Source organism: Gymnoscopelus braueri (genome assembly GCF_963280865.1).
Source record: "Gymnoscopelus braueri genome assembly, chromosome: 2".
Classification (NCBI taxonomy): domain Eukaryota; kingdom Metazoa; phylum Chordata; class Actinopteri; order Myctophiformes; family Myctophidae; genus Gymnoscopelus; species Gymnoscopelus braueri.
Window position 1 is genome coordinate 34,345,440 of NC_137604.1, and position 27,301 is coordinate 34,372,740.

The 27,301-nt window shown below is 40.0% G+C and overlaps 1 protein-coding gene across 3 annotated transcripts; it reads left to right on the forward strand.

The window, feature by feature from the left end:
* On the forward strand, positions 1-27,008 carry rgl3a (ral guanine nucleotide dissociation stimulator-like 3a). Of its 3 annotated transcripts, none has more exons than XM_080454044.1 (18): positions 1-113; positions 940-1,197; positions 7,883-8,157; positions 12,367-12,411; positions 12,584-12,753; positions 12,854-13,026; positions 13,175-13,480; positions 14,698-14,801; positions 15,253-15,337; positions 18,904-18,978; positions 19,466-19,552; positions 19,657-19,689; positions 19,795-19,916; positions 20,083-20,178; positions 20,825-20,960; positions 21,205-21,465; positions 23,219-23,333; positions 24,669-27,008. In XM_080454044.1, the coding sequence occupies exons 2-18, from the start codon at positions 1,024-1,026 to the stop codon at positions 24,821-24,823; spliced, it is 2,412 nt and encodes an 803-aa protein (XP_080310170.1). In that variant the 5' UTR covers positions 1-113; positions 940-1,023; the 3' UTR covers positions 24,824-27,008. The 3 variants fall into 3 exon arrangements, with proteins under 3 accessions (XP_080310170.1, XP_080310171.1, XP_080310172.1); XM_080454045.1 differs by having other exon boundaries at positions 16-118; XM_080454046.1 differs by lacking the exons at positions 1-113; positions 940-1,197 and adding an exon at positions 4,304-4,674.
* The last annotated feature ends 293 nt before the right edge of the window (positions 27,009-27,301 follow it).

Sequence of the window (27,301 nt, forward strand, 5' to 3'; positions counted from 1 at the left end):
GTCTATCCTGTGACACAGCCTACTGTATCGCTTGATTTTTTGTTCTGTTCTTATGGAGTATGATTTTTAACATAGTCCACAGGATGTTTTACAAGAGAAGACACGGGAGAACAGTTAAGTGGGTCTCTTTAAAAAAACAAAAAAAAAAAATTGTCAGTATTTTGAGTGTCAAATGTTGAACTACTGAGTGAGTTTATGTTTGGGACAGTCTGCTCTGGATTGTGGCTATTGTATGTGAGTTTCCTATGGGTCAGTGGGCTCTGCTCATGTAACCTAGGCTACTGTTGTCTCCAGGATAAGGCATATTGTACAGCTATTCTTATATTTTACCACAAAGTTGCATCATCATCATGTTTTTATGTTGTTTGATGAAATAGCCACATTGTTCAAAATCTATATATTTAGAATTAGCACATGTTGTCAGTGTTATACTTTCATGGTCTGACCGTTATTGATTAAAGAAGGCACAATTAGTTTGATCCGTCAGATAGCCATACTGTAGTGATTATCTATAGGTCTGTTTTACGCGGTAGTCTGAAATGTATGGCACAAACTGACAGAATTGACTTGTTGGAGTCAGGAATACTCTTTTATATGCCCTATGTTCTGATGAGAGTTATCTTTTCTTTGAATTGGCTTGTAAAACCAGAATTATCACTAAAGAGATATGTGTTCTGACTGAATGCTTTGTTCTTGGTCAATCTAATCATGATTCTATATATTTGACACATGTTAATGCACTGTAATCTACTACTGTCTCAGTTTGTGAGGATTGTTTTTCTCATAGAAACATGAGAAAGTAGAGAAAATACTTCAGTATGCTATGCACTTCTCTTTGAATTTAGAATGATTCTTATACGTTTATTATAACAAAATAGTTCTGTGCTGCATGAAGTTGAGTTACATTTCATTTCTAATTATTGATATGTTCCTTCACAGATGCCAGCTATGGTGGAGCTCAGACACAGGAGGACCTCTGTAGTGTGACACCAAGCCATCCTACTGTCTAGTCTGCAGTGGGACATGAGGTTCCACCATTTCGGTGGTGGTGGTGAGTCCCGTAGTCTGAGATCTAAAGTGGGGAAGATGAAGAGGCTGCTGTTTAGGAGGAGTAATTGTGTGGATGTCCACATGGACATGGAGCCAGGCATTTGGCTAAGGAGCTTCCAGTTGCTGGACACTGATGGACAATCTGAGGTAAGTCACTGGAGTGCAGATTTCCTTGATACCGTCTCAGCAATGTAATCCCATGAACCACCCTCTGTAACTTTCCTTCTTACCCCGGATTCGAACCTGGGTCTCCTGCGCAAGTGCTGACATTTGAACCACTGAGCTAATAGAGCCTGCCTTTTTCAAAGCGGTAGCTGTGGTAGTAGTACTTTGCCTTAGCTATAATAGTGATGCCATCTCCAATAAGTACTTTGGGAAACTGATGTATTCATTTTGTGTTTCATTGGCTCCAGTTTTGTTTTGTTTTCTTTTTCCATAGCAATGTTTTAACTTGGTTTCAGCATCTTGCATTGTTCTCAACCTGATGGCATTTGTCACAGTATAACATGATGTAAAATAGTGAGGTTTTTGCAGGTCATTGCTGAATGTGCTTCATCTTTGATCAAGTTTTCCCTACTGCTTCCTGCTGTCTACATTTGAATACAACCACAGTAACAGTACATGAAAGGTGTAGGCTTACATTTGAAAATGGTAGTTGTTTTTTTGTGACTCACCATGGTCAGAGTTTATGAAAAAGGTCAATTGTGTCGGATGATAAAGCTGTCAGGGACACAGTCACTCTTATACTGTAGGGGCAGCTCATAGCCTTATAAATACTTTAAGCAAGGAAGTATGCAGTTTAACTTGTAAGGAACCTGAAGAGTTTCATTCCACAATGAACACTTGAGTGGTGACACCTGTTCTCATCATTGACAGTACAGCATGAAAACATGAGATCATGTGAACAATAGCATGGACTCTGCTTGTCGCTTTCCTCTAACTTATAACTGATTTATTTCAGTCTTTCACAGTCGGGCAGCAGTAAATTACTGGGGACCATTTCACAGCTGGCATGCAGTAGATACACTGTAAAGTCCTGAGCGTTCATTTAACTCAGCGAGTGTGCAAATGTAACCAAATGGGCCCATACATTTGTAAACTCTCTGAGTTACAAGTTGGAACAGCAAGAGCTATTTGTGGAACTTACAAAGAAGGAAGTGTTCCAGGAAGTATCTGTCAATCCTGGAGTGCTGTTCCCCCGATAAAGGGGGTCATTTTAAATATGGCTATATCTAAGGTTTGAGATTCATATTTTTAATGTAATTACAAGTTAATTCAAAAGAGGAATGATGCATGGGCCTACAGTATGTGCTTGTGCATGTATGCTATGCATGCTACTGTCACCTCATCACCCATTCATTTATCAAATGAACACTAATTAAGCTCTCAGTGTTCCTTTTATCCTTTTGTTTATCAGACATGAGCAAACATAGAGGGATGTGTTTGGAATTTTCGGTGGAGAGGTCATGAACTCATTAGTAAACAGAGTTTTTCAGTCTCCTCGTTATTGCTAGAAAGATGCCCTATGCCTAACGAGAAGTAGAACCCTGATGAATAACATGGCATCTGCTCTTCTATGATTAGAACTATGTGGCACTTGTCTTTCCACAGTTTCTTGCTCTCTAGTTAAATACTATGATTTCATGAAAACATTGTTTAGTTGTTTTTTGGTCTGTTTAATTGCCAGTACGGCACTGATTGAAATAAATTAAAATTATAAAAGTTGTTGAAATTAATCATTATCACTCAATGTGCACAATAGAATTTAGTTGAAACAACATTTTAGGAATCAATCAGACTTGTTAACATGTATATTCAAGTGGACATAAAGTTGACTGGATTCTCTGAAGAAAGTGGGTGCAAAATAGTAAGGGCCACAGGTGCCCACAGTATGTCCTTCATGCAGTGGCAGGTCTTTGTTGTTAATCTGGAAGAAAATCTGTGGTAGCACCTTTTCTCTTCCATCTAATATAAATTAGTTCTTTCTTTCAGCCAAATAACCTAACTGTGCAACTTTTAAACATAATGTGATGTTATCAAACATTGAACATTACTACTATACAGGTATTATTTGTGACCCACATACTCAACTCTCCAGACTGCTGTAGAGAGATTTTTGTACCCTCGAATGTTATGAATATTTCCAGTGATTGTCTCTAGAATCTTCATACCAGATGCTAAGTGTACAAAACGACAGTCCAATGTATATCTATTTGTGGATCAGTTATCTGTTTTGTGGAGAACAATCTCTTGGGATAGGAGACTGTGAATTTGTCTCTAGTTCCCAGGAAGGAAAAATAATAATTCCCAGAAATTGTTTTTGTTTTATTTGTATTGGCAGGAATGTTTGCATAAGGAATTTGTCATGATGAGGTTGATGCATTATGCTGAATGTAAAACTATTTATTCAAAATATAAAGATATTTTTCAAAGCATAAAGAAAATAGAAACTGTAAACATACAATCTACAGTACATTAGACTATAGCAGCTGATATAGCAACATAAGTAGATAAATAAATAGTGGGCCTAATTATTACACAATAATTGTTGCACTTGGGAGTATACATCAAGTATACTCATAGCTCTACATTCACATGTAGGTCTATGGGAATTTGGTGACATGGTAGCCTAATGTCGTTCTCTCTATTCGTTTACAGAATTTGATTTTTTTAAAGTAGCCTACTGGTAGCCTACTAGCTAGAGTCTATGGTTCTCAAAGTGGGGACTCTCAGGGGTCCTTGCCCTTGGTCTTGATGATGGGGTTCTAAATGGACCCTTACAAGTCTGTAACTCTGACAGTTTACAAATGGAACCAAATGGACCCTCCCTAACGGGTACATTTGGTTCCATTTATGTCAGAGTTAAGGGGGGTCCTTGAAATGTAAAAGTTTGAGAACCACTGAGTCTGAGCTAGACTACCTGATTTTGCATGGTACGTTTCCTCACAAGAGCTGCAGCATCGAAGTGTGTGCGTGTGTGAGAGAGGGGGGGGGGGGCTGGGAGCATACACGGGCGACTGACTTTGCGTCATTGTTTGGTGCGTCATTGTTTGGCAACAAATCGTAACCAAGTTACAATTATTGGTCACCGTATTTTAGGCTACGATTTGTAACAACATTATTTAAAACATATTTTTTAGGCTGCTTGCTTGGTGACATCAGTTGGGTCTCCGACCGGCGACCTTTTATACCGGCCCGCCCACAGCTTTTCCACAGCCTGCCTTGAGAAAAGCCATGTGAGCCTCATGAACCGTTTGAAAGTCATCATAGCCTCAGCCCTCAGGTCAGAACAGCCACTGTAGCTCTCACCGAAACTGCAGAAAAGTAGAACATGTTTCCAAGGACTTAATTGCCTTCAGTTCTCACGGGTTCTCTCTTTCGAGTTTTGATTAATGTGTCAGTCGCACGTTCTGTCGCTTTAACGTGAATGCGTGAATTTAACGCAAATTTTAAAATGACGATGATGGCAGATGTAATTCGAATTAAAATGAGGAAGACTCAGTGACATCCCATACAATAAAAATCCTGCCGACCGGTTGCCACTCGGGTCCTTTTTGGAAAAACAGTGGATTTGTTCTGCAGCTTCCCAAAAGCTACAGCATGGGGAAATGGCATTTATCCATGGTAGGTTATAAAAACATGTCATGTTTGCTTCGTATGATTGTCGATAATATATATGTATATATATATATATATGTATATGTGGAACATACATACCATTTATGCGCCTACAGGCAAACTTGTAAACTTAAATGTACTTGTGTATGTGTTCATCTAGTTGAATCGAGTTTAGATTCAATGTCCGAACTATATTTGACATGTAACAATTAAGCACCTATAGCCAGGAGTGCATGTTTCATAACGCTATGCTGCTTTCACCGTTTTAGTATTTTCTTTTTAGGGAGAAACGGCTTTAAATGAATTAAACATTTTCTGGAGTTAGAGGCTGAGCAGTGAGATCACCAGCCATTCAGTGTAGGCTAAAGTGTCCTGTATTGCCTCACGTCTTATTTATGGATGATTTCATGACTTGAGTCAGACAGACAGTGATTAAAATTTATTACAGTGAACTAAAACATTGTTGTTTGCGAAATATTTTTATTGTATTGGCTACAGTTTTCTTGGCCCACTGAGCATTTAAAGACTGCCAAACATGCTGTCATCATCATCACACAAGCAGAGTCTAATTCCTGGGTGTGTCTCTGTCTCTTCATCAGTGCCACTTCAAGGCTGGGTTAAAAGTAAAAAGCTAAATAATTCATATAATCTACATCGTGTCTGACTTTTACCTGTGTAACTATTTGTTTTCACATTTGGACAGTGTCTGACTCAAACATGTCAGGCTGTGAATGTGATACAAGTGACTCATATGTACTGTAGGTAGGCTATATGTAGCCTTCTGGTTATTATTTAATGCAATTAGGATTTTTTCTTAACCTGTCTGGTTAAATAAAGGTAAAATAAATTAACATTATAGATGGGAAACTGAAAGACATTAGTGGAAAGGGTTGGATGGAGTATAAATTAAGTTTTAGAATTCAGGCGTGTTCCACCTGGTGTCATGTTACTTTAAGTATTGTTGGAGTAAACAAGGATCTGAGTTATCACTCCACCTTCAGATTGTCATTGTGTGTGTTGTGTGTGTGTGTGCGTGTGCGTGTAATCTCATATATTACTAGGCCAATCAGCATCACAATTCCTTGTGCTTGCTGACAGCAGGCCAAGGACCTCAATTCTTGAATATTTATCATATCAGAAAACGACATCAGAAAACTACATCCGTTAACCACCGAACCGCCAAGACACATTGCTTTTTCACCACGGTAATAAATACCCACAAATTAGGAATGTCAATGTCCGTGCATGCACACACATTCAACTCAGTAAGAGCTAATTCAGCCTTTGAATGCCAACTACTTGCACTAAAACTAATACAGCGCCAGCTTGAAATCACAAATATGAGCATGCTGGATTAGCAAATAACAGATTTTGGGTGATGTGCGTGGGACATCCTGAGAGGAAGACAGTAGAGATGATGTACAACTACTGTAGTAATCACATGCTGCGTTTTTAATATTCTATTTGTATCACAACTTATTGTGTTTAATTTGTGCGTAGATTTACAGTATCTGTATACTATACTCGAAAGTAGTGCTGGGCATTATATTGATATTGTGACGTGAGACTAGATATTATGTTTACTTTGTATATAATATTGTGAATTGTGATATGGCATAAGTGTTGTCTTTTCCTGGTTTTAAAGGCCGCATTACATTAAAGTGATGTGATTTTCTGAATTTACCTTACAGTTCTAGATTATAGGCATTATTGATGATTTATTTATCAAACCATCTCATTGTGTAAATATATTGTCAAAGCACAAATAGTATAATAATCACATTATCGTCACATTATTAACTTTATTCTTCCATACCCGGGCGGGGACCTAATTTCTATTCTTAGAAAAGATTCAGTATAGAGTAGAATTGCATACTGTGCCCGTCTCTTGTGGGGAAAAAAGTCAAAACCTATGATGATTATTCATATTATACATTCTCTCATTGTATCTACTTCAGTGAATTAAATATTAGTGGAAGTAAGCACTGATGGCTTGTTCAAATCTGAAGGACCCCCTGTGGTCCCTGAACTGCACTTTGAGAAGCTTTACCTAAGAGCACTTTAAAGGTTCAATTCTGTACAATCAGAATACTGTATATCGTCGCTGATGGGCAGAAACCCATATATAAATCAGTGCTATTGAACACCCTTAAAGGGATATTTCACCATTAACGTTTGGTAATTTTATCGTCTACTCAGGCTTTTGTGAGCCCCCCAGACCGTTTTTAAGTTGCTTGATTCAATATTTAGATATTTGATATTCATTTTATCAGACACGCCCCCTTCCTATACAAACCCATTATAACTTCAAACAATTTTTAACATGTTAGATTCATCAAAAACACCCGTCCTTGGTTCTGGTGACTCACCCTGCCCTCCTAATATGTGAGGGGGCCGTGTTTTTTCGATAACATTTTTCATTTATTTTTAATATTTCTTTTGGAAAATGAAAAAAATTAAATACAATAAAAATAAAAAAAAAGCCGAACCAAGGACGGGTGTTTTTGATGAATCTAACATGTTAAAATTTTAGTTTGAAGTTATAATGGGTTTGTATAGGAAGGGGGCGTGTCTGATAAAATGAATATCAAATATCTAAATAGTGAATCAAGCAACTTAAAAACGGTGTGGGGGGCTCACAAAAGCCTGAGTAGATGATAAAATGACCCAAAGTTTTTTTGAAAGTAAAATATCCCTTTAAGTCTGTGTCTGGGTTTTACAAATATCGAACCAATGAAAATACATTGGATCCTCAAACTGTCGGTCAAACCACCTAACTCCAACTTTGGAAATGATTGTTTTTTCCAGTATTGATTAGAATGATGTCGGATGGAAAAAACCCTATCTCCACATTAATGGTCAAAAACCTCCTAACTCAACTTGAGCTGTATTTGGGTAAAATGGTGATAATATAAGGACACATTCAAGTATCTGACGATGTATAAAGTCACCATACCAACTTTGATGAGGCAGTATTGTGTTGTTCTAATATTGTGGTGTTCTAATTTTCTCATTTCCTGAAAACTTAATATTTTGGACATAGCTGGTTTCTGCCCGACAGCAGGAGATATGGTAGTCAAAAGCTGTACGTGACATTTTTAACATTAGAGAAATTACAGTTACGTTATTCAAACACTTATTCAGACATTGTCTGGACAACCTCAGTTCCAAGACTCTCCCCAGCCATAATTTCTTCTCTTCTCTCCTCCTTTAGGATCCAGTGCAGGAATGGGGGGAGGAGATGGAGGATGGGGCTGTGTTTGGCATCACACTGCGCAGGGAGCCAAACACATCAGAGCCCCCTCCAGCCTCTGGCTTCATCCAGTATCACACAGTAAAGGTGCGCAGACTAAAGGCTGGCACCCTGGAGCGTTTGATCACCCACTTGTTGGACCCGGAGCATCGGGAACCTGACTTCACCCGTGTCTTCCTCTCAACCTACAGGGCCTTCACCTCAACCAGCTCCCTCATTGAGCTGCTGTTTGAGAGGTGAGAGACCAGACTCCCACTGTCTAAAGCTCAGGTAGCCTTCAGGGTTCAGCTGTTGTTTGAGTAATGGAAGGGCTTCTAGGAAACTTTGGGCTGTTTTAGCAGACGGATATAGCCAAGGACTAAGGATTTATGCCCATTTATACCTAATGGCATAAATGCAACACCCGTAAAGTAGTTTTGTCAGTGTAACACAGAATTTCATAAAAGGAAATTCAGTCACACCATAGTTGATTACAAACTCTTTGCCAAGAGAAAACAAATTGGTAACCCTTTATTTCACTACTACATTCCTAGAAACTATATTTTATTACCATCTGCTATCCAAGTAAATAACTGATCCAGGTAGCTCAGTCAATAGAGCACTCGCCTTTGGACTCGGTGTATGAATACCACGACTTGGGTAATTAAGACGTGCGGTAAAGGGAGCTGATGGTACAGTAGGTGTTTCGCTCCATCTCCGCAATTAATCTCCCAGAAGTCTAAACTCCCTCTTGGCTGATACTCACAATACGCCACTCCAGCCTACCTATTTACTTACTTAAAATAAAGGGTTACTAACTAATGTATCTAATTTATTTAATGAGCAACACAAGTTCAGTCAGTAAACTACCTAGCTGATTGGACCACTAGTGAGCATTTAAAAGCAAACCAATCATTCACACGCTTTAATGTCAAGTACAGTATGTGGTGTACTCAGCCCCAGTTGACTCCCCATCAGGCTGCTTTCTGTGTCTTCAGACTAGTGTTGCCACTCTCAACCGCCTCCTCCCTAGCTCAACCTGGTTAGATATGCTATTACTGTTTTATTCGGCCACGCCCTCTCCAGCTCCACCTCGTTAGATCTGCTTTTACTGTATGTGCCTTTTGGGGAATTATGTTACTCCTGAACAAAGCCTATACACATGTATGCAACAGTGAGCCATAACTGGTCTACCGAAACCAAACCTATTGTCATGGCCATCATCATAGCCATCAATAAACCTATTCAATCAACAGTCGAGTTGTCCTGACTAGAGTAGTTGAGATGTTTATGAGGCTATACGTTTTTATTTCCTGTGACTAAGTGCCTCATTGATTATTTTTGGTATGGGACAAAAAAAATAAGTATTTTAAGATTTGACTCATCTTAAATGATCCTTTGGTATTAATTCTACTTACTGTGTGTCACAGAGGCAGGCTGTGGGAAGCTCAAAATGCACCTGCCGATGCACCAGGATTTCTGAGACATAGCAAGTAGACAGAAAGGGTAACATCTTATAGTGAGGCCGATATATGGAGATAATGTTACAAATGGTGACAATGTGATATCTTTAAACACTGTGGTGGTGTTCATTGATTGTTGCATATGTTCAATCAATATCTGCAGGTGGTGTGGTCTGTCTGTTATTTAAGAATGTCCCACTTTTATCCTCATATCACATATTTCATTGGCATTGTTTTCTTTAGCACTTGACTTTCATTTCCATTTTTATACATTCTGTAATCACATTATATGGACATGCGTACATACACCAAACAAAAACAGACCAAAAAAAATTGCATCACACATTCAACATCATCAGACACATCAAAGAAAAACTTACAAAGGCATCACAGACACAGGCAACCAAAGATCATTATTCCAACAGCACCAGTCGTCCATACATGACCTTCAGGACACTCTGGTCAATAGCGCAAGGAGGACAGACAACCAAGTCTTTCAATCAAGTCCAGTCCATTGACATTAAGGGGGGACCGCATCCCCAATCACTCTGGGCAGCTGCAGTACTACCGGTGTCCATCTGATTCATTGGCATTGTTAACATGTAACCAACCATACTTAAAGTTGAACCGGTTTTTAGAACATGACAGTCTGAGAGACAACTGTCAAGTAGCTACCCCTTAAAAGCTGTGGTGGTTCAAAAATCGTATTACTTTGAGCCAGTCTCTCTGACTTAATTGTGGTAAACAGATAAGTTAATTGAGAAATTACATTTGTTTACAGTATGTATTGATGTATCAGTGGGCTTGAGTCCAAGACCATAAAATTGTCCAAACACTTTTTCCTCCATCTGTTGTATTCTAGCTATTTCCACTCTCTGTGCTGTCTTGCATAATAAAGGCCATCCTGTATTTAGTTGTTAAACAGACTCCCTCATATCTGTGCTACTGGTGGCAACAGGTTTCCTGTGGGCTTAAAGTGATGTCACTTTCAGTACAACCCTAACCGCTTCCAGCGAGTGTGTTTCCTTGGATGGTTGCCTGTATAAATGTGTGTGTGAATGGGTGAATTTAACGCAAATTGTAAAGCGCTTTGGATAAAGGTGCTATAGAAATGCAGATCATTTACCATTTAATTGTTAATTTGTACATGTTTCTCTTATGAATCCATCCATTACATTACAGGATAGTAATTTAACAGGCAAAAATAAGGTCTACCTTTGATATAATTTTAGCATAGCAAGAACAAGATTATCAGAGATCTAAAATCTAAATGAGCATGGTTAAAGATTGTAGCCTACAGTATACGTGCGCTTCTGATATAGGCCACATTTTGTCCTTTGTCTAATTGGGGACAAAATTGGCGTCCCTTTTTTATATTTAGTAAAGTTAAGATTGTGCATGTACAGTATCTGTTAAGGTTAGTGTTGTTTCAGTATTTAGACCTGGAACCCCTACAGGGTATACGTAACTATACCTTTCAATCCGGGAACCCATTTTGGGGTTGCTATATAGTATATACAGTATATAGCAACATAATCTTTTTTGTAATTTTTGAATAAATGAAGTTTTTCAGAAAACTTAGGTCAGGTCTAAATGGGTTAAGGGTAAGGGAAGCTCAGGAGGTAGAGCAGCCATCTTGGAATCGGTCGCGATCAGCCTGTGAATGTGTGTGTGAATGGGTGAATGTAGTGCACATTTTAAAGTGCTTTGGAGAAATGTACTATATCCTATAGTAAAAAATTGTCTACAGGGTGGGTGGACCGACCGTGGATTGCGGACCGTGGACTGTGGACCGCGGTCGCAAACGTAACATCCTGACCCGACCTGCGCCAACACGGTTCAGGGATCTGCTATCAGAATAACCACTCCAGGGGGGCCACATGTGCACCGTTGCTCCGATCCGCACCAAACATGGCACTAAAACTGTTCAGGGGTCTGCCATCAGAATAGTCATACAAGGGACCACATGTGGGCCCCAGGGGCCACTTTAGGGCCCCTGGGGACCACAGGCGCACCGTTTCTCTGATCCGCACCAAACTTGGCACAATCACTGTTAAGCGGTCTGCCATCAGAATAGTCATACCTGGGGCCACATGTGGCCACAGGCACACCTTCCAATCCGCACCAAATTTGGCGCACACACGTTCAGGGGTCAAACATGAGAATAGACACACCACGGGCCATGCAATGTCCCCAATAGTTTGTAAAACCATGCATGTGATCTCTGGGTGGTGTTTTTGTCTGGGCTGGGCACTCCTCCCACCAGCAGGAAGGGCAGAGCACAGGGTCAGCATCCCTGCAGCTGGTACAGATTCACTAAACTTGCTGAGGGACACTTCCACAGGATGGACACTTGGGCTCATTGGGAGACCTTCCTGTTGCAAGATGGTCTTCTAACCGGCCAATCCAATATGTTGGCACGTTTTATATTCTAGTCTTTTCTTACTTTCTGCACTGGAATGTTTTATAACTCTTAACCCATTGAGACCTGAAGCCGATTCTACATGTCTCCTAAATCTCAACAGTTTTCTGAAAAACGTTTGTTTCTATATCAGTGGTGCTCAATCTTTTTCATGTCAAGGACCCCCAAAATTATATGTATTTGGCCGCGGACCCCTATCAAAATATTTTGTTCCAGGGACTATTTTGTTCAAAGATTTGAGTTAAAAATGTTCGCTTTAAATATATATATATTCAAAGATTTGCACACATTTTCACGATTTTTCTAAAATAGCAGATCTATAAGCTCGTAGCGCGGCACTCATTTTTGAATAGCCCAAAGTGTAAAATAATGCTTTTTAGCTCAAATCTAAAAATGAGACAGTTCCAGGTCTCAATGGGTAACAGGACAGTGAAGACTTACAGAAAAGTGGGTGCAGAGAAGACCTACAGTATTATTAACACAGGTCCCAAGCCAGGAATTCAACTGGGAACATTGTTTACACCACCTCAATTTGAATGTTTTTAAGCTGATGGGTAATTTAGTTTGGACTCTTTCCATAGGGATGACTCGGTTGCCAACCTCGATAACACTGTCTGCCTAAGAAGGTAAGCCTAACCATTATTTATAAAACAAACTATCAATCTGAGAGTATTCACCTGTGGATGTCTTTAACTTATATTGGGATTTCCCAACCCAGAGTATTAAATAAGAGCACAATGGCTGCCTTGTGAATGTAATCAATTGACACTTTTTGATGTTCCTGACCATCATCCCCAGCCCCCTGCTGCCAGTGATCAAACTGTGGCTTCAGGAGTTCAGTGAAGACTTCTGTGAGCCCCCTGAGCATCAGGCCCTCCGCCTACTCTGTGGCCATCTGAGACATCGTCTCAGCTTTAGACGATTGGCTCGGACTGCCGAGAGCCTGCTCAAGAAGTTCCAGGAACAAGGTACACAAAGAATAGAAGATATTTAACGAAAAGAGGCTATATAATTCTGTTCGTTTTTCTTAATTTATGAATTACAAGAATCGTTCCATGTATTTGATAGATTGCACTTCGCGCAGTGAGTCCACATCAGAACAGAATTGTGAATCTCACCAGCCAGTGGAACATGGCCATGAAGAGGATGGAGGAGAAATGATCAGCAAGGATGAAGACGGACTGAGTTTCATGGACTTTCTTGTTAAGGACGTGGCAGAGCAGCTGACCAGATTGGATGCAGTGAGTAATCGGAGTATCCATCACTATTCTTTTCTACAACATTGCAGTTACAAAAATATTAAAACCTAATTTCTGTTTATTTTTTAGGGTGTCTACCAATTTCCTCAATCTGTTCTTATATGACACGTCCTTGTTACTTCTCCTGTAGGAACTGTTTGTGCAGGTGGTGCCCTTCCATTGCCTTGGCTGTGTCTGGTCCCAGCGGGACAAGAAAGAGAACCGGAACTTGGCTCCCACAGTGCGTGCCACAATTGCACAGTTCAACGCCGTCACCAACCTTGTCATTACCTCACTGCTCTGCCCAATCACGCCAAGCCCTGCCACCTCTTCTCCTCTCTCCTCCCCCATCTCAAGCTGCTCCTCCCCGCCTACAACCCCAGGCTCTCCCCGTTCTTCTCACACTAGTCCCACTCACAGAGCGCATGTCATAGAGAGGTGGATTGCCATTGCCCAGGTCAGCATCAATTATAATATTAATACACCTTTATTTGGATTGCACCTTTCTTAAACGGAATATACTAAGTGCTTTACAGAATAAACTAGAAAAGTTTGCCCGCAAACTTTGTTCATAGCCACTTGGAATGGGATTTGAAAAAAAAAACAAAAACATGACCGAGTCAGCAGAGTCTGGACAAAATCTGTACGAGTTGTAGCATTAGGTGTGTTTTGAAGAAAACACACTATGGCTGAATATTTAACCTGGCACAAACGGGGCCTATAAGTTGCATCATGATCCAAGGAATCCAGGGGAAAAAAAGATGTTCAAGAGTTAAAGGCCAAAACGTGAAGTGGGCTATTGTAGCGCCACCATGAGGAGATTTGAAAAAATTGGGATGGAGGTTCTTCCTTGGCTTAGTGGGAATGTGTCTAAAGTTTCCCAGCAATCGGGCTCTGCATTCATGATTTTTGTGCAAAACGGCCACCCCTAAAAACTTTGGAATGGAATATGAGAAATGACGTCTTGATCACATGACAACTGAGATAATGTATACCGATTTGCGTGAGGTTTGGATAAAAGCTGTAGGAGTACTTGAATGTATTTAGCATAAATCTGTCTCATGATGGCACTATAACTGGCTGATTTGAAAAACAATTGGGTGGTTATTCTTCCTTGGCCTACTGGGAGTGTGCGTGCAAAGTTTCCTGCCGATCAGTCCAGTGATTAATTTTTTGCATCTACGCTCTATTTGTAGTTTTCATGAGAGAGTATAGAGGTAGCGTAGAGCAGGAAAAATGAGAAGAAAAGAAAACAGAATACAAACAGGTCAAATAATCAAAGATATACATAATATACAGATAGCATGTGTAGTAGCAGTTATGTACCTAATGTTTAGAACATTAGTGTCGTATGGGTAGGTGTGTGCATGTCATTTCAGGAACATTAGCATCATATGCAGGTGTATGCATAACATGCTGCTTTGAGGTGAGGTTAAAGAAAGTAGCAGCAGGTAGTGTTCTTAAAGTGCAGTTCAATAGACCAGTTTGTGCGACAAGGGAAGATGCTAACCACACATATACCGATAAATCCACCTGCTATGAGTTGATGCGTTTTCCGGATTAAATGGTAGAGGGCGGATAATGGATCATATAATACAGTGATAATGTTTCAAATAGTACCTTTGTGTTGGTCTGTGATGTTTGTTGAGTGAATCCTGACAGTTCTCTCTGTAGGAGTGCAGACAGCTGAAGAACCTCTCCTCCCTGAAGGCCATCTTGTCGGCCCTGCAATCCAACGCTGTCTACAGACTCAAGAAGACTTGGGCTGCTGTTAGCAGGTCAGAGAGGGAGACTGTTTAGGGAAATGAATTGACCATATCCACCTGGTGGCCATTTGGCACTTTCTCCACACTCTGAGGATATATATTTTGAAATCCGGAAAAGATAAAGCGGCAAACACAATTGTTTTTTAGGACATTGCATGAAAAATGGCAGTGGATTTGTATTTATTTTGAACTTTTTATTTAGTTGGAACTTCACTAGATAAAAAATTGGCATATGGCATATTGTGTCCTCAATTATTTAACTAGTAATAATTGTTTGCCTCTAGTGGACAGATGATAGTACGTAGTTGCAGGGGGGGGGGCACCCACTCAACTCTTTGATCAAGAATTGAGTTGGTGTGGTGTTTGGTATGCTACTGCCACAAATAAAAGTGTTCCTATCGTAAGAAGTTGCTGTGCTGAAACTTATTGAACTCACAGTTCATTATAATATCTTTGTTTTCAGGGAGAGTATGGCCATCTTTGACCACCTGTGTGAGACCTTTCCTGATGAGAACTGTGTCCTAACCAGCAGAGAATTCATGGTGGAGGTAACAACAGTCGTTTTTTGGCATAGTTTCATAATGTTGCTCTGATGATTTCTTCATAAAAATGGTTTGGGCAAATCACGTAATCTGATTGGTTGATAGTTGTGTTATATAATAACCATATACCATGGCCATTTATGAAGTCTGCCTTTGTACAGTTCACTCTACAGCTAAGAAAGAAAGCTGTTAACCTGCGCTCACACCAGCACTGACTTTGTCCCTAGGTGTTGCCGCCAAGTTGCTGTGTCGCTGTTACCTAGCTTCCACCATACAGTTTCTCAGTATTAATTAATTTCACATTGCTTCTGTTATGGAACAAAATCTCAGTGTGAAGGATTGACAAAGTTTATTAAGAGATCATCATCATCAGCAGGGCTCACTAGCCTTGGTTGCTAAGCCAGGACTGGCAAGACTTCTCTCCCAAGACCCAACATGGCAACAGCCTCTACTGGGCAGAAGCCTCCCTCAGGTGCAATCCTTCTTATAGTTGTCCACTCACACAGAGATGCCGTCCTTGATTGGTCATATTCTATGACACTAACAATAATAGTTCAGCTGACATGTTTATGTTGAGAATAGTAGAAGTGCATGAAACTCTAATGAGTGCAACAGGAGTTTGTGACCAGCCCCCCTGCTGTGGAGCCAAACATTCTAAACAAAGTTTGAATAGCAATCATGAAATAATTGAACAAATAATATGCACGTTTGGCATTCTATAAATGTTCCCACTACACTGCCATGCTAGCCTCGCGTGGCCAGACAATATCACACGACACACTGTGTGGATATTAGTCTGGTCCCTCTCAGCGATATATTTTTTTCCAAGGGGCGGTTACAAAAAGATCCAAACGGACTCTATTGGTTAGACCTAAAACCAATCAGAACAGTGCTTCCTGCTACGTCACACACAAGCGCCGGTGCTGAAATGGTAAACAACGAAAGCTAGCTCCACTCGTATTTAGTCTGGTAACTAGATTAAACTATTCTTAACACATCTTTCTTTCCAACAAAAGCTTTAAAGGAGCACTTCACCCCTGGAAGAAGTTTTCGGTCTTTTAATGAAGTTTAGGAGTGAAGAAACAAGATCCTGGGTTTTTTTTGTGAATAATCTGTGTTTTTAGATATCTAGTAATGTTCGCAATATTCGTGACGTTATTTGCATCATGAGAGATTGGTCTCATTCCTTTCCGCACTACATGTCTCGGCGTGTCTCAGTCAGACCATCTCAAAAGACAGCCCCAATGGGGTGTCCGTAACACTTTGTTCAACCTTCTTTCGCCACTCGGCCACTCCCATTAGCTGCGGCCAGCGGCCCTTGCAGAGTGAGGCATTACTTTACCTGAGTTATCTTCTGATAGTTGTACTTGAATGTTGACATGAAATAATAATCCTGTGTAGTGTTTCATAAGCGCAAGCTTGAAAAAAAAAATACAGCGTGGAGTAGCAGCGCTGGTAAACAAACACCGTCACGAAAGGCTAGGATCATAATACCAAGGATGTGACAGTGATGTCAATACTATGCGACACGGAAGTGAAACTGCATGAAGATACTGAGGATGTCCCAGTGATATGACATCACTAACGAATCCTTGGACATATATGTAACTAGCTGAACGTTTGCGAGGACAGCCAGTGTTGCCAGATATTGTGAGAGAAATAAGCAGCCAGGTCTATGAAAACAAGCCCAAAAGAAAAATAACTATGCCAAGAGCACTTTACCTAGACATGGGATATTATATATTTGAAAATTGCTGATCTACAAGCTCACAACGCTTCGCAACCCATTGTGAGCTTGTAGATCTGCTATTTACAAAAAAATCTTGAGGGGGAAAAAGTCCAAAATGTGGATTTTTTTTTTTTTTTTGCAAAATATTTTTATTTGCTTTTCAAAATGTGGAATATTTTTGACACATATTTGTTAGGGGCTCCCTGCCACAAATTATAATTTCAGATGGGGGTCTGTGGAAAAATACATGAACATGTTTGAGAACCACTGGTTTAAACAGCAATCAAAACATTTGGAAACAAGCCCAAATATCAACTACATTTTAGAAAGAAGCCGCTTATAATAAGCAGACATGGCGACACTGGCATGCTGTTTCGATGTTATTGTTGGAGATCACACCCACATGGAACCTCCCCTGCCACAAGGCACCAAAGCATTCTGGGAGTTGAAGTTATAGGCAGTGATACGCTGTGGTCCCCCTGTGGTCCCCCCTGTGGTCACCCCTGGAACTTCTTCCAGGGGTGAAGTGCTCCTTTAAGGGCAATTGTTTGTTCGTCTCGTCTGTTAGAAAATAAATATTTTCCAAGGGGCGGTTAGAAAATAAATATTTTCTAACACGTTTACTACCGATGCTATGGCGGCGTCCATCTTTGTTGTGAAAAACTGAAAATGAGTCTCCTGCATTGTACGTCATTGCTCCAAATAAGGTGATAAGCCCGCCCACATTTGGATACTAGGCCCTGATTGGTCCCTCACGACTTCGGAGGGAGAGAAATGAAATCTCTATTGAGGGGGGCCAGACCTAATCTGCCGAGGGCTTAAGTGCAATGCAATTTTGCAAAGGCAGATTCGTCTGGAACCAGGCTACTGCCATGCAGTTATAGGGATTGTTTGTGCAGGCAGTCGAGAACTAATTGTAGACATTTTTCTTGACATGAAATTGTTATTAAAATGTTTGATTGGGATTGTTATTAAATACTTTTAATTGGGATATGTATATTATTTTCATGTTGCTGTATTTGGTAGCTGTTTTATAAAAGCAATAACTCAACTCCAGGCCATGGTATATTGTCATTATAGATCACATGGGGGTTGTCGGGGTGGTGTGAGTTATTGCTTAAATGTTCCTCTGTCTACAGTATATTCCATTTCCCCTGTTACTCTTGCTACTTTGTTCTAATAGCCACCCCCCAGTCAAAAGCAAATGATAAGAATGTTTGTACAAGGATAAGGCTGTAAAAAGGTACAAAGAACAATTGTACCTTCACAGCCAATGCAAATAAATTGAGCTAGAAATAAGGGTAGATTGTTGGAGACAGATACTAGACATTGGACAAGCTCAGCTCAGTTGCTTAGCTATCGCTCAAACCAAATTAAAGTACACACAATATACACATAATACAAGCACAGTACATACACCTATGAATGAAGCCAACACAATATCTATTGTAGGACAGATGTAACATTGGCTGTAGAACACATGCTTAACCCATTAATACCTGGAACGCATCTGTGTCACTTTTAGATTTCTTTAGGCTATTCAAAAATAGCAGATATACAAGCTCATAGCGCGGCACCGAGTGCCGCGCTACGAGCTTGTAGATCTGCTATTTTTGAAAAATATTGAAACATTTCTTTTGATTTTTTTTTTTGAATCGCCTCAGGTCTTAATGGGTTAAATGTGTTTCTGTGGATTTGGCATCTGCCTCAAACATGGGGCACACCCAACAAAGTAGTTGGCCTGCTGTATAAAATAATATATAACCATCCACAGTGTGTTATTTTCTAACAACCATGCACTCATGTCAAGTTTAATGCAATTAACATGTATTTTTCTGTTCAGGATGGGACTCAGACTGAGGATCACACAACATCTGACCCCAAATCACCCAAACACTGCCCCATTGCCAGGCAATTGGTGAGAGTGATGTTCAGACTTGATGCTATTCCTGTGGATTTTCCTTTTAAAAATCCAAAGACCAAAATAGAGTGGATGTTTGAGTTTGCCAGCCAGTGCAAAATGAAATGCAAGTCTATATTCGTCCTGGGCTGCATCAGCAGTTCTACTTCTCTAAAAGTCACATGCAGTTTAACTAGACTCTAGGATAAAATTACTGCAGATATACAGTAAACTTAAATAGACCAGTTCCCCCTTTTTGATCAAACTGCCTCCCTCCTCCTTGAGTTGAGCTAAGCATGACTGTTACTCCTGACACTTATGTATACAATTAGGTTACAAAATACACACCGTTTGACAAAGTGCATGTATAAGAAACATGACAAAATAAAAGCCAATTCTTTATTGGCAAGAAGGATAAGGATTATGATAATTATTTTGATGGTTTGTGCATTGACTATAGTAAAATGACACTGTATGTATGATGTATTTTCCTCCTCATTGTCAGAGTTCCAGTGGTGGTATCGTTCCTTACCTGGGCACGTACCTGACTGTGCTCACCATGCTGGACACAGCACTTACAGACATTGTAGAGGTGAGAACACGTCTCAACGCTGTGGATCAGAAACCGTTTTTTGTACTAAAAGCACTTTTATGGCACAGTGTAATTAACTGTATTTATTGTTTCCCATTCTGAAGGGTGGACTCATCAACTTTGAGAAGCGCAGAAGGGTAGGTGTCACCTCCTGGATGAATGCTACTAATATCACTAAAACACACGACATATATATATTTACTGAGTTCTTATCTATGTGGTTGATTTTTATTCTGTTCCAGGAGTTTGAGATTCTCTCTCACATCCGCCAACTGCAGGGGTCCTGTTCACTGTATAGCCTTCCAGTCAACCCTGATATAATCACCTGGATACAGGCACACACACTACTCACAGACCAGGAAAGGTGAGAAACACACACAAATACAAACACACACACACACACACACACACACACACACACATATATAAATATATAAAATAAAGATATAAAATAGCGCAACAGATAACTTTGTGGCATTGAAAATCTAACCACTCTCTGCCCTCTTTTTATCTGTCTCGTTATGCTCTAGCTATGAATTGTCCCGAGATCTCGAGCCCCCCATGGACCCCTGTCCCAGTTCACCCAGCTTGTGGAGCCACCGTCTGCTCGCCAAGAAACACGCCACGTAAGTTTGATATGAGTCCTAACGGGCAGGCATACTCCGCCCCTTCTGACTACAGACACTTTGATGTACATTCTCCTCATTGCCTGATAACGTAGGTCAATTATGTCTCTTTTCGACTACAAGAACTAAGTCAACCACACTGTGCTGTGTAATACATTTCACAGGTTCTGGATTTATTTCCATACGCTACAGCTCACTTTCACATACTGTACATTTCTCAGAACCTAATTTTGGCCCTGCTCAGGAGGTAGTACTAACCCTGAGACCTGGGAACCCATGGGAGGAGGTGTTGCACTGGAATAGTCTTAATTCTTTCAAAAATAACAAATGGCAAATCTAAAAGCTCACAATGCAACACGTCGTGAGTCGGTAGATCTGCTATTTTTATTTTTTTTATGATTTACCTCCCCCTACAGGGTGGTTCTAGTTATAATGGAAATGGAAACAAACAATCTAAAGAATTCACAGGTTGTGGAAAGTTTTAGATTATGGCAGGTTCTGGGTTATCCTTCGTAGTCGAAATGAGCCATTAGCTTACTTGAATAATCATAGCCTAGAGTCACAAAAGCTACTCTGAGAAGAGATTTTAAATGGTTCCATTTAGCACCAATAAGGGTTCATGGCTGAAATGTGCCCATGTGTGCAGGTCACGGACAGCCAGTGAGAGCTCCAGCAGGAGAACCCACTCTGACCAGATCAGCGTGTCCTCCTCTGGTTCCAGCAGTTCAGAAATGGAGGATCTGTCCAGCCCACAGCCCTCACCTCTCAGACTCAAACTCAAGGTGTGGACAGTGGTCAAAACACATTATTCCTTTTTGCTTTTTTTTGGTTTTATGACCGTGAGGGACTTTGACTGGAATTTATAATACAATTGGCCATATACACAGGGTGGCCATTTTGCTCTTATGTCACCCCTTCAGGGTGGGAAACCCCACCCTAAAGGGGTGACATACTGTAAGAACAAAATGGCAGATGTGTGAATATGATCAATTACATGTCCTCTGTCCTCTGCTCTTCCTGTTTCAGTCTCTCTCAGGCTCTCTCCACAATGTAGCCGAGGACTTCTCCTCCTGCTCCATGTCGTCCTCATCTCCCAGTCCTTCCATGTCCTCCTGTAGCTCCTCTCAGCCTGACCTCAGCTCATTGTCCTTAGTCATAAGCCCAGACTCCTCTTCCTCCTCCCAGTCATCGTTGCCCGTCTACAACAAGCAGGTTGCTGACTCCTGCATCATCCGGGTCAGTGTGGAATCAGGTGAAAACAATGGCAATGTCTACAGGAGCATACTGGTAAGGAGACTTGGATATCAGAAGTATGATACAATAACACCTATTGACTTGGTTTGAAGACATGCTGTTGTCTGAGGAAAGTTAAACAAAAGAAAATATAAGATATGACTCTGGCCATACAGCACTTGTAGTAGTACTGTACAACAGAAATGTACGTCAATTTCAATGTAACAGCTGAAGAAGAGATCAAAATTGTACAAGCTGTCACTGGTTAAAGAAAATTATCTGATGTAATAGAATTCTCTGCATGTCTCAGACGTGTTTATTGGGTGTTTACAAAATGTTTTAGTCTGTTTGCAAGGGTGGCACTGCACTCTGGCAGCATTATCTCACTAATATCGTATCTTATCCTGCTATTAAATGAACAAAACTCTGTCAGTTCATCCTTAGCCGTTGTTCTCCATTGGGTTGACCAATTGATCTTTAATTGCATATGGGAATTGACGTGCAGGGATTGAGGAAGCACATTCTTCACTTTTCCTCATTTTAAACTGTTATTAGTATTTTTGCCACTGTCCCCGCAGGCTAAAGTGTTTGTAGTCGCGGACCCCTAGCCTGGATGGACGGTCAACGCCGCAGTTTTATTGATTGTTGGTTGGTTGTCAGGGTGACATAACGACCAGTCGTGGCCCGGCATCCCTGGGTATGGACTACTAGTCCTTAGAAACAAGAGGGTTGCACTCATCCTTCTTTCATTGCGGATTGGCTTTGAATCCAACAGCAAAACATTTCAGGCATTAATTTTTTCTAATGTATGGTTTTATGCTTCTGCTGGCGACAGCCGTTGCCGGAGGCAGTATGTTTTCAGGCTGTACGTTTGTACGTACAGTGAATGTGATCTCTCAGGAATACATTAAGGGTATTTCTTCAAATTTGGCACCAACGTTCACTTGGACTCGAGGATGACAACATAACTCAAGAATTCATAATTATGCTAATTGTGACACAATTTCACAGAAATGTCTAATAGGATCACATTAAGTAAAGATTTTGATTAAATATCACTATGACCTCACAAAACACGTTTTGGCCATAACTCAAGAATTAATTAGCTAATTATGACACAATTTCACACACGTCTAATAGGATAAAATGATGAAGTGATGACATTTTATACCCAAAAGGTCAAAGGTCAACTTAATCTTCTGCAGACACATTAGAAGGGGAGATTGTGACCATATTTCACATTTGGTTAGATTGCTATCATTGATTTGGTTGAAACTGTGGCGATTGTATGGATCTTCTGTGGTTGAAGATGTGTGACGTATCCACGTTTTAGAAGCTTCTTTGCAGCAACATCCATATTTGAAACATGGTATATAAGCCTAGTGTCATGGCTACAGCGTTGTTCTATCAGAATCATTTTTTTAAAAGGTTTTTTTATGTGAATTTGATTTGGTGCCACTTGTATGGGTCCCCCCCTCTTCATTTTACTCCTGTTCCTCTGGTAGTCCAGCACAAGCTCATTGGTTTTGCTGTCATTGAGCTTCAGTTCACCATTTGACAAAGCTTGCGACAAGTCCTCTGTAATAAATATTATCTAAAAGAAGACGGCATGTTTCTCACAGGAAATTATTCACTGGAATCATACCTGTCAATATAGTGATAACTTAAATGTCACTAAAAGAAATAGTCTTCACTGCATACAGTCAGACAAAGGATTGTAAACTGCAACTGGTTGGCAGAGGCATTTGTATTTAGAAAGTTGAAACTGTACTTTTTCTCTGTACTGACACATGCGTACTCTCCTTAGCTAACAAGCCAGGACCACACACCCCAGGTTATTCAAAGGGCTCTGGAAAAGCATAACATTGAGGGTGTCAGCTGTCATGACTACAGTCTCAGTCAGGTGCTCACCAACGACAAAGGTAAGTTCACACCACCACCTCCTTGCATTTGACAACCTAACCACAGTCTGCTGCTCCATTCCTAGAATCAGGAGGATGGATATTGTAGTTTACAACACTGTTATGACCCCTAGTTTTACTAGGGGATGTGGGGAGAAACATTTTTAAAAGCCCAGGGAAAAAGAGGAAATGATAACAAATTACATTAAAGTTTTTAAGATTTTATGTACAGAAGCAAAATGAATAACAAACTACTAAGTTACCAATGCTCTGAACAATAAATAAAAGATGCTCTCCAATAAGTAAACTAAAATATACACAATGGCCGTTCAATAACTAAAAACTACTCCAAAACTCTCAAAGGAAGAGCCATACGTTAACAGGTAACACACAGGGGAACATGAGCTATGGGAATCACACAATTGAACAAAATCATGATTAATATTTATTCATAAGGGCTTGCTGATGTAACCCCGCATTACATTTGGCAAGAAGTAATTGGACTATTAGGGACTTTTGACATAAAAATACACAAAGATTATGACCAGGGGTATGCTCTAAAAGTATACATATACTATAAATATTTTTGGCTTTTGGCACTTTAAGCCCTAATCTTTTCAAAATGTGTCTTGGACGGCTGGCGTAGCGGTCCGGGCACCTAGGCACCTGATGGCGTGTCACGGCGTGTCGACCTTTGCTGCGTGTCACTCCCCATCTCTCTCACCCCATTTCCTGTCAGTCTACTGTATACTATCAAATAAAGGCAGAAAAAGCCCAAAGAAAGTGTCTTACAACGTTTCCGAAAATAGCCGATATACAAGCTTTGTGAGCTTGTATCAGAGCATGTGAGCGGGTGGAAATGCTGGTTTCACGCTCGCTATTCGCTAAAAGAAAAAGAAAATGTAGAAATTCTAATGAAATCTTGATCAAGGACGTGCACAGCGGTGCACTCCTGGATGTTTGTGTGTCTCTGAGCCCGTGCGACCGGGCATGCTCAAACATTCGGTGCGCGGCCCCCGCCGGAGCGGCTTTGAGCAGCAGGCGGTCCTCGCTCCGAGTAGCGCTCCAACCTTTTTATAAACCCACTCTCCGCTACGTTAAAAATCGTCCCGCTCCGCTCTCGCTCCACTCCGCTCACATGCTCTGGCTTGTATTGTAGATATGTTTTTAAACAGAATTTGAAACTTTTTGCCTATAATAACATGGCCAAAATGTGGAAACCAGAGTTAAAGTAATGCTATAAATAATGCGTCAACCTTGTTTAAAAACGTAATTATCTTTAAAAAATGTAAAGATGAGCTCAATCTTCTTTTTTTCCTTCCCATATGTAATACCTTCCTCTTCTTTTCACTTCAGAGCTCCAAATTCCTGATAAAGCAAACGTATTCTATGCAATGTGCACTTCGGCCAACTATGACTTTATCCTGCGCCAGCGCTCGAGGAGCTATGGCAGACATTTGGGCTCCTCTTCCAGCCCTGGGACTCAACCCAAGGGACGCCTGGCCAAATGAACAGCCACACTCCTGGCTAGTTATGGGATAATTGCATCTGGAAGAGTTAAGTGAAGAGAACCAATACTATGTTCCTGCAGTGCAGGAGGAGAAATGCAGTCCAGAAAACTGCAGCCTCCTGTGCTGCAGCAACGTGCTACTTGAAGAGACACATCTGGCACAATCACCCACTAGTTCTCTCTGGGTGTAAATCTCATCTACACATGTACCTGCAATATTAGAGTTTCCCTAGTCACTGAGAATTTTGAGTAAAAATTACCTTACGGCACTTTTCTCCAAGACACAATATCTACTGACTGTGGAATTCATAATAATAATTCATCTAAATTGCAAGATGGTGAGTGAACAAATACTGTATGTCTTGGTGGAAAACATCTAGAATCTGAAGAGAGACGCTAAGGACACAAAGATAAAATGTGTGAGTATGTGGGAAAGAACATAACAAAAAATCTGCAGTTATCTCAGAAGCAGTGAATTGTGTCAAATTCTTTGGATACATATTTCACATTATACGTGCAATGTTATTTTTATTCATAATTTTCTTTTGCCAAGATGGGCAACTAATATCAGCCAATAAGCTTTGGTATTTCGGGAGCTTTTGAATGCTCAAGTATTAACAGAACTCAACTGTAACAGTGACTTCCCATTTAGCATTTTCCATTTGTTCACAGTTGTCCACACCTGAAACTAGTTATTTAAATACAGGGATAAAGAATGGTCAACCTGTCAATAGCACTCTAGGGAGGTATCCATACATTTTTACAGAATAAATTTCATCACCTGGAGTCTCTTGCCATGTAGTAGGACCCTGGTCCATATTGAGGTGTTCATAGTTGGAATTTAATCTGTATTTCATATCACAAGGGCCACAGAGAAAAGACAGCCCATATGACACTGATAGGATCAGGATGTCTGTTATCAGTTAACATTGAATTCCCACAAACATCTGGGTCACATCTGAAAGATATTCATGTGATGGTTTAATTGTCCTAAATGTGGCCAAAACTGTAAACATTTTACCATCTTTGTTTCACATACTAGACAAAGGTCTGTGCAGTGGGTATTCCTAGCATAATTAGGTTCTTAGAACTAGCAATAGTAATAACTAAATTTTTAATTTAATTAATTTAATTTTTAATTTAATTATGGTAATTGTTTTAATACATTTTAACTTTATGCATTTCAATGTTTAGGTTTTAGAGTGTGTTTGTGGTATTAATGTAAACATGTTAGTTTATATACATATACATATTTTATTATCTTGGAGTTATTATCTTGGAGGGATTCTCACCTCATAAGGAATAATCATTCTGATTCTCCTTGAGTTGTCAGTACATTTGCCTTTCCTATGCTCATTCTCAAGTAAGTTTTGTACTATAACCCTTAGTTAATAACATAACTGGTATTTAATTATTACATGTTGTAATGTCATTTCCAAACAGTATGAAATCATAAGATGGGATCATTGGGATGTCTCTGTTTATATTGTTTAGTTATATCTGTTTCGTGTTGTATTTAAGTGCCCACTTCTGAGTATGATCTCATCAAGTGAAAGTAATTCTATATGTGACTTTGTGTGTACATGTGCATGTGTGTACACATGCTGGCTTTCTAATTTAACGGACTATGACATGCTTATTATTTATACTTTGAAGTAGAGGAGTCTTCGGTTGAACTTCCTCCTACATATTTATATGGGGTGGGTCACTGTTGCACTTTCCCCTTTAAATGTACTGTTATAATTGGGTCATGGAGGCTGATCACTTTGGTCTGCAATCAAAGGCGATTTTGCTCAAAGTACTGTATGCAAGTAAAACAGGCTTTACTTTTTTAATCTTTCATCAGTGAAATGGGTGTAGCTCACTTCAGCTGGAAATAATACATGACGGTCACAGCTCAAATATGATTGGTCTTGATAAGGAATAATGTGGTGTTCTATCTATCATTCTGTAAACTCTCAGAGATGATATAAAGATATATTTGCAGACATTCATTTCGCTCTTTCTTTCTCTGGCCTTATAAGTGACTTTGATCAACGTCACAAAGTGTGGTGAGCCTGTATGTTTTACTGTTTAATTTCCATACACTGTAGGCATTTTATTTATAGTAGAGGTTAGTCTAAGCACTTGTATTTCATTGTCAATTTTTGTGATGATGAAACAATAAAGGCAATTTCCTCAAACGATTGCTCAGTCATTGCTCTCGGAGTGCACATTTTGTTAATTGTACCGCCCACAAGTTAATTGCTTTGCTATTCAGAATATGACCAAAGTTGCAGAGGCATAGTTCTGTGACACTTTCTCATTCAACTTGACTTGCAACTCTGGCCATTCATCCCTTTTGAATTTGTAATGACTTGAAACTACCATGTGGTGGTGCTAGAAAACAATCTTTGTATTTTTCCAGTTTTTTCCATTACTAGGGCACTGTAATGAGTTTAGCGCTATCAATGGGATAAACCATAATAGTAACACTACT

What these genes read in the sequence shown, in the direction of transcription:
- rgl3a (XM_080454044.1), top strand. Translation starts at nt 1,024, where the DNA reads ATGAGGTTCCACCATTTCGGTGGTGGTGGTGAGTCCCGTAGTCTGAGA. An exon ending in ATTGAGCTGCTGTTTGAGAG is followed by an intron (nt 8,158 to 12,366) that starts GTGAGAGACCAG and finishes CTCTTTCCATAG; the next exon opens with GGATGACTCGGTTGCCAACC. An exon ending in AGCTGACCAGATTGGATGCA is followed by an intron (nt 13,027 to 13,174) that starts GTGAGTAATCGG and finishes CTTCTCCTGTAG; the next exon opens with GAACTGTTTGTGCAGGTGGT.